General features: G+C 23.8%; 5 protein-coding genes across 5 annotated transcripts; 2 read left to right on the top strand and 3 right to left on the bottom strand.

Annotated features, from left to right (window-relative positions):
• Positions 1-382: 382 nt before the first annotated feature.
• On the top strand, positions 383-2,407 carry PCHAS_1241900 (conserved protein, unknown function; the record flags this gene model as incomplete). The annotated part of the gene is made up of 1 exon (XM_740950.2): positions 383-2,407. One exon carries the CDS (start codon positions 383-385, stop codon positions 2,405-2,407), a length of 2,025 nt encoding a protein of 674 aa, XP_746043.2.
• Positions 2,408-3,419: 1,012 nt separating this feature from the next.
• PCHAS_1241800 (conserved Plasmodium protein, unknown function) lies at positions 3,420-3,845 on the bottom strand (the record flags this gene model as incomplete). The annotated part of the gene is made up of 1 exon (XM_737017.2): positions 3,420-3,845. One exon carries the CDS (start codon positions 3,843-3,845, stop codon positions 3,420-3,422), a length of 426 nt encoding a protein of 141 aa, XP_742110.2.
• A 1,644-nt stretch (positions 3,846-5,489) lies between these two features.
• PCHAS_1241700 (conserved Plasmodium protein, unknown function) lies at positions 5,490-9,026 on the bottom strand (the record flags this gene model as incomplete). The annotated part of the gene is made up of 1 exon (XM_739501.2): positions 5,490-9,026. The coding sequence occupies one exon, from the start codon at positions 9,024-9,026 to the stop codon at positions 5,490-5,492; it is 3,537 nt and encodes a 1,178-aa protein (XP_744594.2).
• Positions 9,027-10,149: 1,123 nt separating this feature from the next.
• Positions 10,150-11,232, bottom strand: PCHAS_1241600 (conserved Plasmodium protein, unknown function; the record flags this gene model as incomplete). Its single annotated transcript, XM_739499.2, has 1 exon — positions 10,150-11,232. The coding sequence occupies one exon, from the start codon at positions 11,230-11,232 to the stop codon at positions 10,150-10,152; it is 1,083 nt and encodes a 360-aa protein (XP_744592.2).
• Positions 11,233-12,213: 981 nt separating this feature from the next.
• On the top strand, positions 12,214-13,182 carry PCHAS_1241500 (WD repeat-containing protein 55, putative; the record flags this gene model as incomplete). Its single annotated transcript, XM_739500.2, has 1 exon — positions 12,214-13,182. The coding sequence occupies one exon, from the start codon at positions 12,214-12,216 to the stop codon at positions 13,180-13,182; it is 969 nt and encodes a 322-aa protein (XP_744593.2).
• Positions 13,183-13,689: the final 507 nt, after the last annotated feature.

Here is a 13,689-nt window from a genome sequence, read left to right as displayed (position 1 = left end):
TTACCTTTAAAAATATAGCCATTGGTTTATGCCAATTTTTTATATTTCAACAAATAAATAATATAAAAAATGCAAGTGAAAAAAAATGAAATTCAAAATATTAAAAAAAAAATAATCTTACTGATAAATTTTTATAAACCCATTATTGATCAAATAAATTCCGAACTAGTATAATTTTAGAGAGTGGAGAAAAATAAAATGAAATAAAAATATTTTGTTAAATTCAGTTATGTTACTACTCAGCTGTATTCAACAGTTTTTTCCATCATATCCATGCTATGAAGGAAATAAAAATCGCTTTGTCGTAGTGACAAATATATTAACATAACTCACACACAAAAACAACCAACATAAAACACACAAAATAAAATATACCCGTATCATGCTAAGATCCATTTATGTAATTGTTGTGGAATGTTTTATTGCTCTATCAGTTATTTATATTGTCAAGTTTGAGCAGGTCAAATGCCAAAAGGATATTCTTCCCATTGATAAAATATTTCCAAAAATAGCTAGCTACTCAAAAAAAAAAAAAATATATCTCTTTATACCAAACAGGCATTCAACAAAAATAAACAATTTATTTAAAAAAAACACTATTTTAGCATTCCGAAAAATAAACAATAATTCTATAATAATAAATAATAATACTGTCGATTTTTTTAAGAACAATCATAATTTTCCAGAATTTTTTAACCTAAATAAATTTCGACTTTTTGATAACACCTTACAAAATGATGGAAAAGAAGATAACCCAACAAATTTAAATACAAGCTTGGACCCTATTTTAAAAAAAGATCAAAATGATACGAACTTGGAAAAGAGAGAAAAATGGAAAAAACATTTGGAAGATAAACGACGGAAAGAAATTTTAAAACATATAAATAGTCTGACCAAAGAAAAAGCAAATATCAAGGGAAAAAAAAAAAAAAAACATGTCATAAACAAAAGGAATACTAAACAAACTACTATAGAAAATGATGCAGACATCGAAAAAGAAAAACGAAGCCACGAAAATATTGAAGAAGAAGAAGAAGACGAAGAGGAAGAAGATGATGACGAATATTATAAGGACGAAGGAGATAATTATTATGAGGAAGAGGAAGACGATTATTATGATGAAGGTGAAGAGGAGGACGATGAAGAATACGAGTACGGAGATGAAGAAGATGAATATGAAGGATATGAAGATGAAGAGGATGATGAAGAAGATTTTTTCAATCCTGATAAACCAAATGAAACTGATCATGTGAAAGATAATAAAAGTGTAGAAGGAAATAGATATTATAAACCACACCAATATAATATTCATTCAAATTATTCTAATTCACCAATAAATAATAATATTAATAATGCATTTATGCCAAAAAAAAAAAATGATTTCCCATTATTTTTTCCAACAAATAATAAACATTTCGAAAAAACGAATAATAAATATTTTGATAAAATATGTAGTATACCACCAAATGAACTTATAAACTTATTTTTTGAAAATACACCAGAAAGAGTTAAAGAAGCTGTAAAAAATATTATATTTAATATAATTGGTAATATTCAAAAATATGCATTAGATATATCTGTTTTAATTACTTATGATAAAATATATAATTTCCTTTTACAAATACTTCTCACTGGTTATATGTTAAAAAATGCTGATTATAGATTAAGTCTAAATGAATCTCTTTACGATCAAAATAATCAAAACAATCAAAAAGAAATTTTCAACTTTAAAAAATATTTTAATACTATTTTTACTGATAATTTTAAGCAACCTGGAGAGGCATTAAATTCAGGCGAACTAATAAACACACAACCTGATACTATTACAAATTATGATGAAGAGAAAAAAAATGAAAATAATATACAAGACGAGACGACCAACTTACATATGCCAATATATGACCAAAATAATAATTACCTTTCTGAAAATGATAATAATAATAATAGTTCAAAAATTCAGCATAATAGAAAAACCGATGTTGGAGAAGAGTTTTATACAAAATTTAAACAAGCCACTAATGAAGACTTACCAATAATTAATACGAAAAATTATATTATTTTTTTAAAAAAAAAAATAACTTCTTTAGAAAATCAATTGAAAGCATTAAAAGAAAATAAAACTTTTCATAATGATGACTTACTTTCATATATCAAATCGCTGACTGATATCCAATTGCGTTCACTAACTGATAATATAGGAGCCGTTGTTTTGGATGCAACAAAAAAAATTGTTGAATTAGTTATACAAGGTATGACATTAAATGTTAATAAAAATTTACCGAATGAACTTATATATACTAGTGGATCAGTATTAACATACATTTGCTTTTGGCAATTGATTGTCGGCTATACATTCAGAGAAATGGAAATAAGAGATGAACTTGCAGATTATTTTAATACCCATTAATTTGGTACACCAAAAAAATGTGTATTATACTATTCATTTTCCAACCATCCACTGGTATAATAATTAATTCTTTACTATTTTTTCATTTCTTTGTTTTTATGTTTTTTTTCGGAAATATAAAATTTTTTCATTATTAATGCACACAATTTAGTCACCTATTTTTAAAGATTAAACAATGTGCAAAATAAAATGCATTTGAAATAATATATGTGGATATTACAATTTTTCGATGTCTATTTTTACTTATAAAGTAAAATGTTTTAATTATTAATTTCTTTAAATTTTTATTTTATTGCATAGTTTGTTTTTTACCTATTTTTAATACATTTTTTTAATCATATTTTTTTAAGACAATCATTTATAAACAATATACTCTCCACATAATTGCAATGAAATAACATTAACAGTTAATATTATTTTCATACAATTTGTCTAACCATAAAAAAAGCAACCTTTATTTGGTGGTGGGCTTTTACTGGTATTATTCATTTACTATTTTAATTCTTTATTTGGTTATATAATTTTAATTAAACCGCCACAAGAAAACAAATTATTTACTACTGCAAGTTATAATAATAAAAATATTTCATAAAATGAATGTAATAATTTTTTAAAAATAAAAAGCAATATGTATAAAAGCAATGTGCATAAAAGCATTATATTTTATATATCCTACAGCGGATTAAAAATTATAAATACCATCTAAATTAATGGCACACATTCTATATGTAACACACATTATTCAAACAAAGTGAAAAACAAATGCAATACATATATGTGTAACTATTCATTTTTTTAATTAATTCTTTAAAATATCGAAGACCTTGTAATTATCGCTAGCTCCACTGAATTAAGAAATCCTTTTCAATCGTAATATTTGTCTTGCTCTTTATAGGTATTTGCCTAAATTTTGATTCTCCATATTTTCATTATGTTTAAATATTGTTTATCTAGTCTTGTTTTTTATACTTTATTAATTTGTAAAATTTTCATCAGTGTTTAGATAAATTGCTCAATAGTTTCTTCTTTTTTTTAATCTGTTAATCTGAATTGTCAAATACATATTAATTTTTTCACACCCTAACATACATCCTTCTAATTTATTGAACAAGTCTAAAAATTTTTCATTTTCAAATTGGTAATAATAATTTTCTACAAAATTATAATTATCTTGATTAAATGTTTTACCAACAATCTGTTTGAGATTAACTAGCGCTTTACAATCAATAACAAAAGTAATAATAATATTAAAAAGGGTAGATTGAATAGTTTGGATTGTATCTACATGACTTATCGATTCATTAATATTATATAATTCTTTTTTTACAAAAAAAAATTTATATTGAATTTCATAAAATGTTGTTATTAAATTATTTATTACGTCACAAAATAATCTATTTCTTCTTGCAATCCATTCATCGTTCGCAGTAGCATCCATTTTGTTTCTAAAAATATTATAAAAACAGGCTGATTATCGGAAAATATATGCACATACACATATAAGCTATATTTGTTTGTGCTTTAAAAAAATAATAACCGAAAACTGTAACTAAATATTATGATAATGTACCAAATTCACTGAAAATGAACCTTTTTCCTACTTAATAAAAGATATACACCATAAAATTACAAAAATGCATATATTACTGTGTATAGAACAAAATTATTATTATTTTGTGAATACATAATATGCTTTCTTTTCGTTTTTAAAAAAAAACATATGCACACCCCAAAATAAACAATATCAACGTTGCCTAGACTCGAATGCAATGAAAGACAAATTAGTTGCAAATTAATTATGGAGTAGCACACACATATATACTTTATTTAATAAAATAAAATAGCGAATTGCTACGATAAAATGAATTATTAAAGCGAAAATCAATGATTCGATTAGTGCCCTATTTAATTATTTTATTTGGCTGGTTGTTAGTATTTATCCAGTTTTATAAGAATCTATATGTCCAAATTTATGATGTTATAAAAAAATTATTAATTTAAAAAAAATATATATTAATATATATGCATAAATATATAAATACTTAAATTATATAATTTCCTACTGGAAATACCATATTTAAAACACAAAATATAGTATACAAATTTTTACTCGTTTTATGAACAACTCAAGTATATATAATGAAAAAAAAGGTAAGAATACGATTTTTTTAATTACAAATTTTATAAATTAACATACAGAGTTTTCATTTCAAGTAATTCATATGTTTATAATATTATGAACAAAAAAAAAAAAAAATATGATACATACATATAGCTATTAAGAACAAAAATGATCAAATTAATTATGACCAGTTAATAATGACATATTCTAATTTGTATTTTGTTTAAAACTGAACATATGCACATCCAAAGGAAAGCAAAAAATGTATTATTATAACAACATCGTTTTATAAAATTCTTTAATTTAAAAATTATCAGCATGGCTAAAATTGTTGAATATTTAGTAATTATTTCAATCGATAACCAAATTGCACACATATTTTTTTTTTATTTCATCTAGCTAAAATGAAAGGATATAAAAAAAACAGCTAGCTATTTTTACATATAGAGAGTAAGGAAGTTTTAAATTTGATACATGAAAAGATAAAATGTTATACAATGTCTTAAGCATTTTATTAGTTACAATTTTATTTATATAAAGGGATAAAAAATGTTCATAAATGAATAAAACTATATAGAAAAATGATAGATTCAAATTTTATGCATAAACTTTTTCTTCATTTATGTTAAGTATATAAGTAATATTTTTTTGGTAGTTGTATAAAAAATCATACGTTTTTTTATCAAGTTGGTTAAAGCCAAAAAATTAAAGCTTTATTTTTGGAATAGTTTAAGCCATTTTTTTATTTCACATTTATAATTTTTATGAAAAATATTTGAAAATTAAAAAAAAAATGCAATATAAAACACCACGAAAAAAAATGAAACATTTCTTTTTTCATTCTTTATTTATTATTTCACATATCGCCGATTGCTATTACTTTGCAACATAGTTAAATATCCACAATGGGGAAGCTAAAGTTGGTTAGATAGAATTTATCAGCATATGCACAAAATAAAGCTAGCTATCTAATTCTTCTTTAAGCTTAATAATATCTTTTACTGGTATGGGCTCATAGGGAAAGTCCTTTAATTTGGGTATAAACAAATTCTGCAATGATGTCATCAAATAGTCGATTGAATTGTCTGATAATTTTAAATTTGAATTTTCCTCAGGTAATAAACTTAAAAAATCATTTATAATATTTGGCATTGCGAAATATTCTCTTTTTAAAAAGAGTTTTGTATCTTCAAATTTTTGTCCCTTATTTAATTTATTCATAAAAAATTTATTTTCATTAAGTCTTGCATTTCTATTATTAGCATTTGCTCCTCCCCCTTTTTCCCCTTCTTCTAAATGCTCAATATTTTCAAAAGGCTTATATATAGACATCATTTTTAAATCTGGTCTACTTATATAATTAACTGGATTATTCCCTTCCATATTTTTCGATAATTCTCCAGCACCATCGGCAACATTATCATTAGTATTATTATGGTTGTTATTTTTTTTTTTTTTTTTTTTTTTTGTATAATATTCTGCATCCAAAAAGTTAAATGAATCATATGTAGCATTCACTTGATTATTTTTATTATATAAACTTTTTCTTCTTTTTTGGTTTAGGGAGTGTTCTTTTCCATTTGAGCTAGCCATATCATCTTCATTTTTAATATTTCTTCGTAATTTTCCAACGTTTTTATATAAACCAGCTCTTGTTGGCACATTTTCATCACCATAATTTGAATCATCTTTATATGCTTGTTGATCAATATTGAATGTTTTGTCATCCTCCTTGTCATATTTATCTTTATCATTTTTTTTTTTTTTTTTTTTCTTTTCATTTCTAAGATTATTAAAAGGTGACGTTGATAAAACGTTAATACTATTTCCTGGATGGAAAAAAAAGAAGGTATCCTTAAAGGATGTCCCAGCAAATAACTGAGAATTAATTAAGTTTATTTTATATGATATATTATCAACATCGTTTTTTTTTAAATTTTCCAAATATCCTTTACAAAGTATATCAGTAATAGAATTATCTTCTAACATCATCATTTCGCTTTGTTTTGAAATAGTTCCAAAATTTAAAAGAATATTTTTATTTTCTTCAAAATTATAACCTGACTCATATTTTAATTTAGTCTCATAAACTTTATTTATATGTTGGATATCTCCATATAATATTTCTAACTGTGTTAATAAATTCCAAATTTTTTCACATGATTTATTTTTTTTTTTTAATAATTTTAAATAACGTGATTCAAATTGATTAAACTCATTTTGTGTCATTTTTGTTTTCCCATCCTTTTTATTACCACTGTTATCAATACCAGATGGGTTAGCAGAACCTATGTTATTATTCCCACCATATTTTTGATCATATTCTTTATAAAAATCAGAATATACATTATGAATAAATTTATATACTAAGCATCTAATTTTATCAATATTCCCTTTCTCTAAAAGAAAACTTATATAATATAAAATAAATTTCTTTTTTTTCGAATATTTTTCATAACCTTCATTCATAATATATGTAGCTCTCTTTTCATTATTTAATAATCTTCTTTCCATATTTGCACAATAATAATACATATACTGTGAACATTTTTTTTCATTTAAAATAATTCCAACATAATATCTCCAAATTGTTTCATCATAATTTCTTTTAATAAAATTTAAAAAATGTGTATAAACAAAATCTCGTTTTTTATTCTTGTCTATATTGATATAATTTACAAAATATTTTTTTCTTTCATCTATTTGTTCATAATCTGATTGGTTAAATCTTTTCTTTATATATTCATCAACCATAAATGGTATTTCCTCTAACTTAGCATCATCATTGTTTTCCCTATCGATATTTTCCACATCTTCGATTTCTGAATCGCCCAGTTTGACTTTCTTTACTTGCTGTTCCTCCTCAGGTAATTCCCTTTTATCACCTTCTTCATCATTGTTACACAAATTGGAGTTTGTGTCTTTTTGGCTGTTTGGCTTTCTTTTTCTTTTTTTCCTTCCTTTACCTTTTATATAGGAATATGGCAAATTTTTAAATACCTTTTTCGAATATAAATAACTTAAAGAAAATTTTTTTTTTTTTTTCGTAATATCATTAATCATTAGTTGATATATAAAATGGGCTTGATTTATTAATGAGTTTTTTTCAAAAAAATAAGCAAAATTTAATTTTAACAACTCATCAAAAGGAAGATAAATTTCAATTGCTTCTCTCATAATTCGAATAGCATAATCATATTTTTTATTTAGTAATAAAAATTGAAAATAAGAAAACCATAAATCACTATTAAATTGTAAATGTATTAAAGCTTGTTCATAAACATACATAATTCTTTTACGTACTAATGATAGCTTTAATTTAAGAGGGTTTTTTTTTTCAAAATTTATAATCTTCATCCATTTTTTATATAATAAATTATTTTCCATTTTACATTTTACACTATTAATAGGTATTATAACAACTTTGGATTTTTTTAAATTATATAACTCCTTATATAGCATACACAATTCTTTATATGCATTTTTAGAATTTGTATATTGACTATTATATGTAAATAATGAGCTATTAGTAAAATTCGGGCTGGTTGTCTTTTCATATGAACAAAAGCCTTTCCATACCTTATCTAAAAATTTCGTTGGATTATTTAACCAACTTAAATAAAATTTTTTCAATTTATCATCACTTGTATAATGCTCTATATATTTTATGCTAGCACTTTTTTTAGGTATATAAGATTTATATATTTGTTGTTCCTGTTCCGAAGGTATTAATACTTTATTTTCATTTTTCTTTCGATTATTATGATTTATATTTTTAAATGGATCATATAATAAATTTTGTATATCATTATTTAATAATAAATTTGTATTATATATTTTTATTAATATATATAATAATTCAACCCATATATAACCAGATTTTATATCTGTTCCTACATATTTTAAAGCTTCAAATAAAAAACTGATATACTCATGAATAGATGAGGTATGATATGTAAAATATAAAAACGATGTAAATAATTTTAAATCATATATATTTGAATTTATACATTTACGATATATACTATATGCTTCTTTATATTGTTTTTTTTTTATTTTTAATTCTGCATATTTTGTCCAATAGCTAACACATCTTGGAAAAATTAATAAAAATGGCTCATAAGCTTCTTCCCTATCATATGCTTCTAAAAAATTACTCCATCTATTTATATGTAACGGATTTTCTTTTAAAAAGTTTAATTCTTTTTTATAATCTATTCGTTCTTGTTCGTCTGCCCATTCCTCTTCCCCATTTTCATCATTCGGTTCTTTAACTCTACTACTGTTTAAATCGCTGCTACCCATTCCACCCTCCTTATTATTTTCATTTTCCTCATCGAATTTATTATTCATAAGATTATCAACATATTCTTGAGAGTTAAAATTTTTAAAAATTAATTTAATCCTATCATCAACTTTTAAATGGGTTTCAAAAAGTTCTTTAGCCGTTACTAGCCCATCATTTTCTTCTTCTCCTTGTACTGAATCATTTTGCATTCCTATCTTTATCATGTTCTATCACATTTTTTTTTAAATTAATAAAATACCATATTGAATTATCCCTTTCTGCACAGTTTCGCAGGAAATCGAAAAGAAATTACTAAAAAATTTCAAAATAAAGAAATGTATAGATAGCCAAAATGAAAAAAAAAAAAAACAAAATGGTGAGTTGATTGAAAAAAAGAAAATTATCCCTCTTTCTTTTTTTCTTTACATTTTTTTTTGATAATATTTTTTTTTCGTTAAAAAGAAAAAATTACTCAAAGGGCAATATGCATTCTATACATATGCAATAATATTTTTTTAAAAGCTAAAGCAATACGAAAAAAAATTCAGAAAAAATTTCAGAAAATTTTCAGAAAAAATTCGGAAAAAAATTCCCGCTTTTCTAAGCATAAACCAGTATTGAATTAAAAATAAAATGTCACATTACAACATATATACACATCATATTAAATGCTATTGTACATTTTTTTTACTTTAAAATATAATTATACATATATACTATAGGAATGTTAAGAAATATGTGAATATTATCCCATGATATATGACTGACTAACAGTGTTATTTCCCTTTTATGTACCATAAACAATTAAAGAAGCATAGCAAATGCCCATAGTTTGTTGCCATATACTAATTAAAATTATTATATTTTTACTATTTGCACAATTTGGTATACATAAAATGTTCGAAAATAAATACGCCTAAATCGAATTTTAAAAGGGACCCAAATTTAAGTAGACCACACGATTGAACATGCCAAACGAAATAGTATACAGCTTAAAAATGGGAATACAAATTTAGTGCATACCAAATTAGCTAGCTATTGTCTAGCTAAATCAAATATAGCTAACATAGTAATATATTAATTTAACTGTTTTTTTTAATCTAAGGGTTTTTCTTTTTCCCTTTTATCTATGCACAAGTATTTCAAATGCAATCAAAATGTAAAAAATCACAAAAACAAAATGAAAAAATTGATAACAATATGCGGTATTAAAGTATAGTTGAGGCAGTAAAAAAAAAAAAATAAAAAATAATATGTAAATAACTTTTTGTTTGGACGAACTATGTGTGGCTAGATAAATTTGCTACCACAATAAGCACAAAGATACCAAAGCTAATTCATAAATAGGCTAATATTTTTAATAGCCGACCTTTGCATTTTGTGCTGCTTGATAAGGTTGTCCCGAAATTCTTTGTTTTCGTTGGTTACTGTCTTTCCATTTTTTATTTCACATGGTATTTTGAATGGAAGGAAAGTGCCAATTTGCGGTGTAAATCGAAAAAACATTGTTTTAATACGTGGGTCTACTAAATCTAGACGTAAATATATTCTTCCTAATTTACAATCATTTAATAAATTATCTTGAATATTTGTATCTTTAATAATATAATTAACACTTATTAGTGTATTAATCGAACTTATTCCATGCATTATACCTGGGGATACAGTAATATCGGAACCAGCAATAGGATAGGATGTCAATTTTGAAAACAGTAAATCATTTATATATGTTATTTTTATATTTCTATTTTCTTTAATTGAATAATTTAAAAAAATTAAAGATTCATCTTGTAAAAAAGAAATATAATCATCACTATTTTTCCCAAAATCAGTTTTATGTTTTCTAATCCCATCATTTATAATATTTGAATTATATACATTATAGCAATATTCATTTGGGTTCAACTTTATAGCATTTGCTGGATAGTAATATAATAGGACTTTACTTATGAGTGTTCCCATAAATATATTATTATAATTAAAATTAAAATTGATCATCATATTTAAAGTTAAAACATTATTTACATCATTTGATGAGTCCGTATTTTGACTCGAGGGTTTGTCAATAATTAATACTGCTCCTATATTATTTGATAAATAATAACTATTACTTATTGAATTTATTATAGACGATTTTGATGATATATTATTCCCTATTAAAAAGCCTACACAAAATATTATTATACATACAGCTAATATACTTGCTATTTGTGTTAATATATAAAAAATAAACCTTTTAAATGGTGATACTGAATTTTGTCTATCCTTTTTTATAAAATAATTATTTAATTCTTCATTTGTATGTGGATACGTTTTTATAAACTCATGAATATCATCTATTTCCTTTACTATACGTTTATTTCTATACTTGCATATATTCCCACCTTGTTTATTATTCAAGTCTGACATTTCCATTTTTTACACTCCCCTTATTTATCATGACCTTTGTTATGAATTAATAAATCAGACCATAAAAAATGGATGTACTTATGCTAAAGCTCCTCTCTGTTTAGAATAACTTAATGGGACTCTCTTTCCCCCTTTCTTATCAGCCCAAGAACAAAAAATGTGTGTATATGCAAAGCTAATAAATATTTTTTATGCCATAATTATTAAGCATATCCATTTTACCCATAAATATTTTATATTTTATTTTGGCCGGAAAATATATCCATACATATATCTAATTTCCTTACGTAAAATATGTCACACATATATGGATATATAATTTTTTTTCATATATTAATAAGTATATAATATAATTTTTTACAATATTTTATTCATTTTGCTAAAAAAACATTTTATCATTTTCATTTCATATTGTGCGTAAATATATAAGAATAAAATATTTTTCTTTACCTTTTTGTAAGAGAATATATTTTTCCTAAAATGGGAAACGGAATACAACACTTTGCTTATACCGGGAATTATGCGATAAAAAAAATTTATTATTTTTTTAAAACTTTTATACCACGATTCAGTGTCTCTTTATTTTTGTATTTTTATATGCATATATAAATTTACTACCTTTTACTATCTTTTTCGAATTTTTTTTTGCATTTTTTCTTAATTTTCATAGCTTTATATAAATTTACTTTTCAATACTTTTACGCATCCCATTTTTTATTTCTTACATATTTATTATAAAGTTTTTTTGTTTTTTTTTAAGTATCCCCCCAAATTTGTTGCATTTCCATTTTTTTACTTAACAAACAATATACCATTTGTACAGCAAATTTAGTATTGTCTCTGACTAGCCATATTAACAAATTCACACGAAGCATGCGAATATGCATAGCAGGCATACAAAATAAATCCACATTATATGGACAAAACAGATATGCTAAAAATGAAAAAAAAATAAAGATTAATATGTATTAAAATAACTGAGAAAAAATGAATGATATATATACATCGATAAAATGTAAAAGTCTAGTTTTTGACGTTGATTTTCACCCAAAATTAGATTTTATATGTACTGGCTTATTAGATGGAAATTTATTATTATATAAATTAAAAGAAGAAAAAAAAAAGTTTCAAAAAAAATGGAATATAGATAATAATGAAAATTCAGTTAGATTAGTATCCTTTTCAAATAACGGGAAAAATATTTTGGCAGCATTTTCAGACAGTAAATGTTCTGTGTTTGATATTACTGGGGATATCTTATGGACAAATAAATGCCATAAACATCCTATATCCTCAATTTTATATACAGGATTAAACACATTTTTAACAGCAGACGAATCAGGTATTATAAAGCATTGGGATATTAGAGATAAATCAAATAAGCCTATCCATAAAATAAAAGAATTTGATGATACCATATCATGTATGGTATTAGATAGAGAAGAAAATTCAGTTAGTGTTGCCTCTGGTGGATATTTAGGATTGTTTGACATTTTAAATAAAAAAAGAATTCATTCGAATACCATATCACAAGAATATAAAGATGAGTTTTTATGTTGCAATTTTATTTCCCATAATTCAAAAATTGTAAGTACAACGATGGGGGGAAATATAATTGTTTTTTCAAGAAGCCCATGGGGGTGTGTAGAATCAAAAATAAAAGCAAATAAAAACATGATAAATACTTTTGTTAAAATAAATGACAATGCAATTTTATTCGGTACATCAGACGGTTTAATACAAACTGCTCATTTTAACCCAAACAAACTTGGTGATGTAATTGCAAAAAACAATGCAGGGGACTCCATTGAAAAACTAACGATTAATAATAAAAAAAACTTATTAGCAAGTATATCCCATGATTATTCTATTGATTTTTATCAGATAAAAGTAAAAGATTCTCATATATCTAACTCAACCAAAAAAAAAAAAAAATCCTTTTTTCGTGATTTGTAAATTAAGCCATTATATCTTTTCAGGGCATATGCAATTTATTGCTAACGTGAAAGATCATTGGCAAATGATAATAAACCAAAATAACAATAGAATTAAAAATGCATTTCATTTAAATATGCTGATAATTGATTAGCTACTACCCAGTTAAGCCCCTACATATATGCTCAATTTTCCCACACCTATATACCAATGTAATAAATTTCGCGGCTATGCGCTATTATTTTCACCTATTTTTAATTCATCCTTAGAACTATGAAAACATAGAACGAAAAAAATATTGCTTATGCAATTATGTAGTACCATTTTTAAATATTCTCTTTATTTTCTTTGTTATGTGACCCAACACATAATTGTGTATATAAATATTTTATCCACTGTTTTTCTATTATATAGCATATGGATAAATATGTTTTTTTTTCGTACCTTAACTATATTTCATTTACTGCATTTTTGTATCATTTGTTCATTACATACATTTTAGTCATATAATTTACATGCAGAATGCAT

The sequence above is a fragment of the Plasmodium chabaudi genome, assembly GCF_900002335.3.
Source record: "Plasmodium chabaudi chabaudi strain AS genome assembly, chromosome: 12".
In the NCBI taxonomy this organism is placed as follows: domain Eukaryota; phylum Apicomplexa; class Aconoidasida; order Haemosporida; family Plasmodiidae; genus Plasmodium; species Plasmodium chabaudi.
Note: the sequence above shows the minus strand (reverse complement) of the source record. Positions and strands in the feature narration are given on the sequence as shown.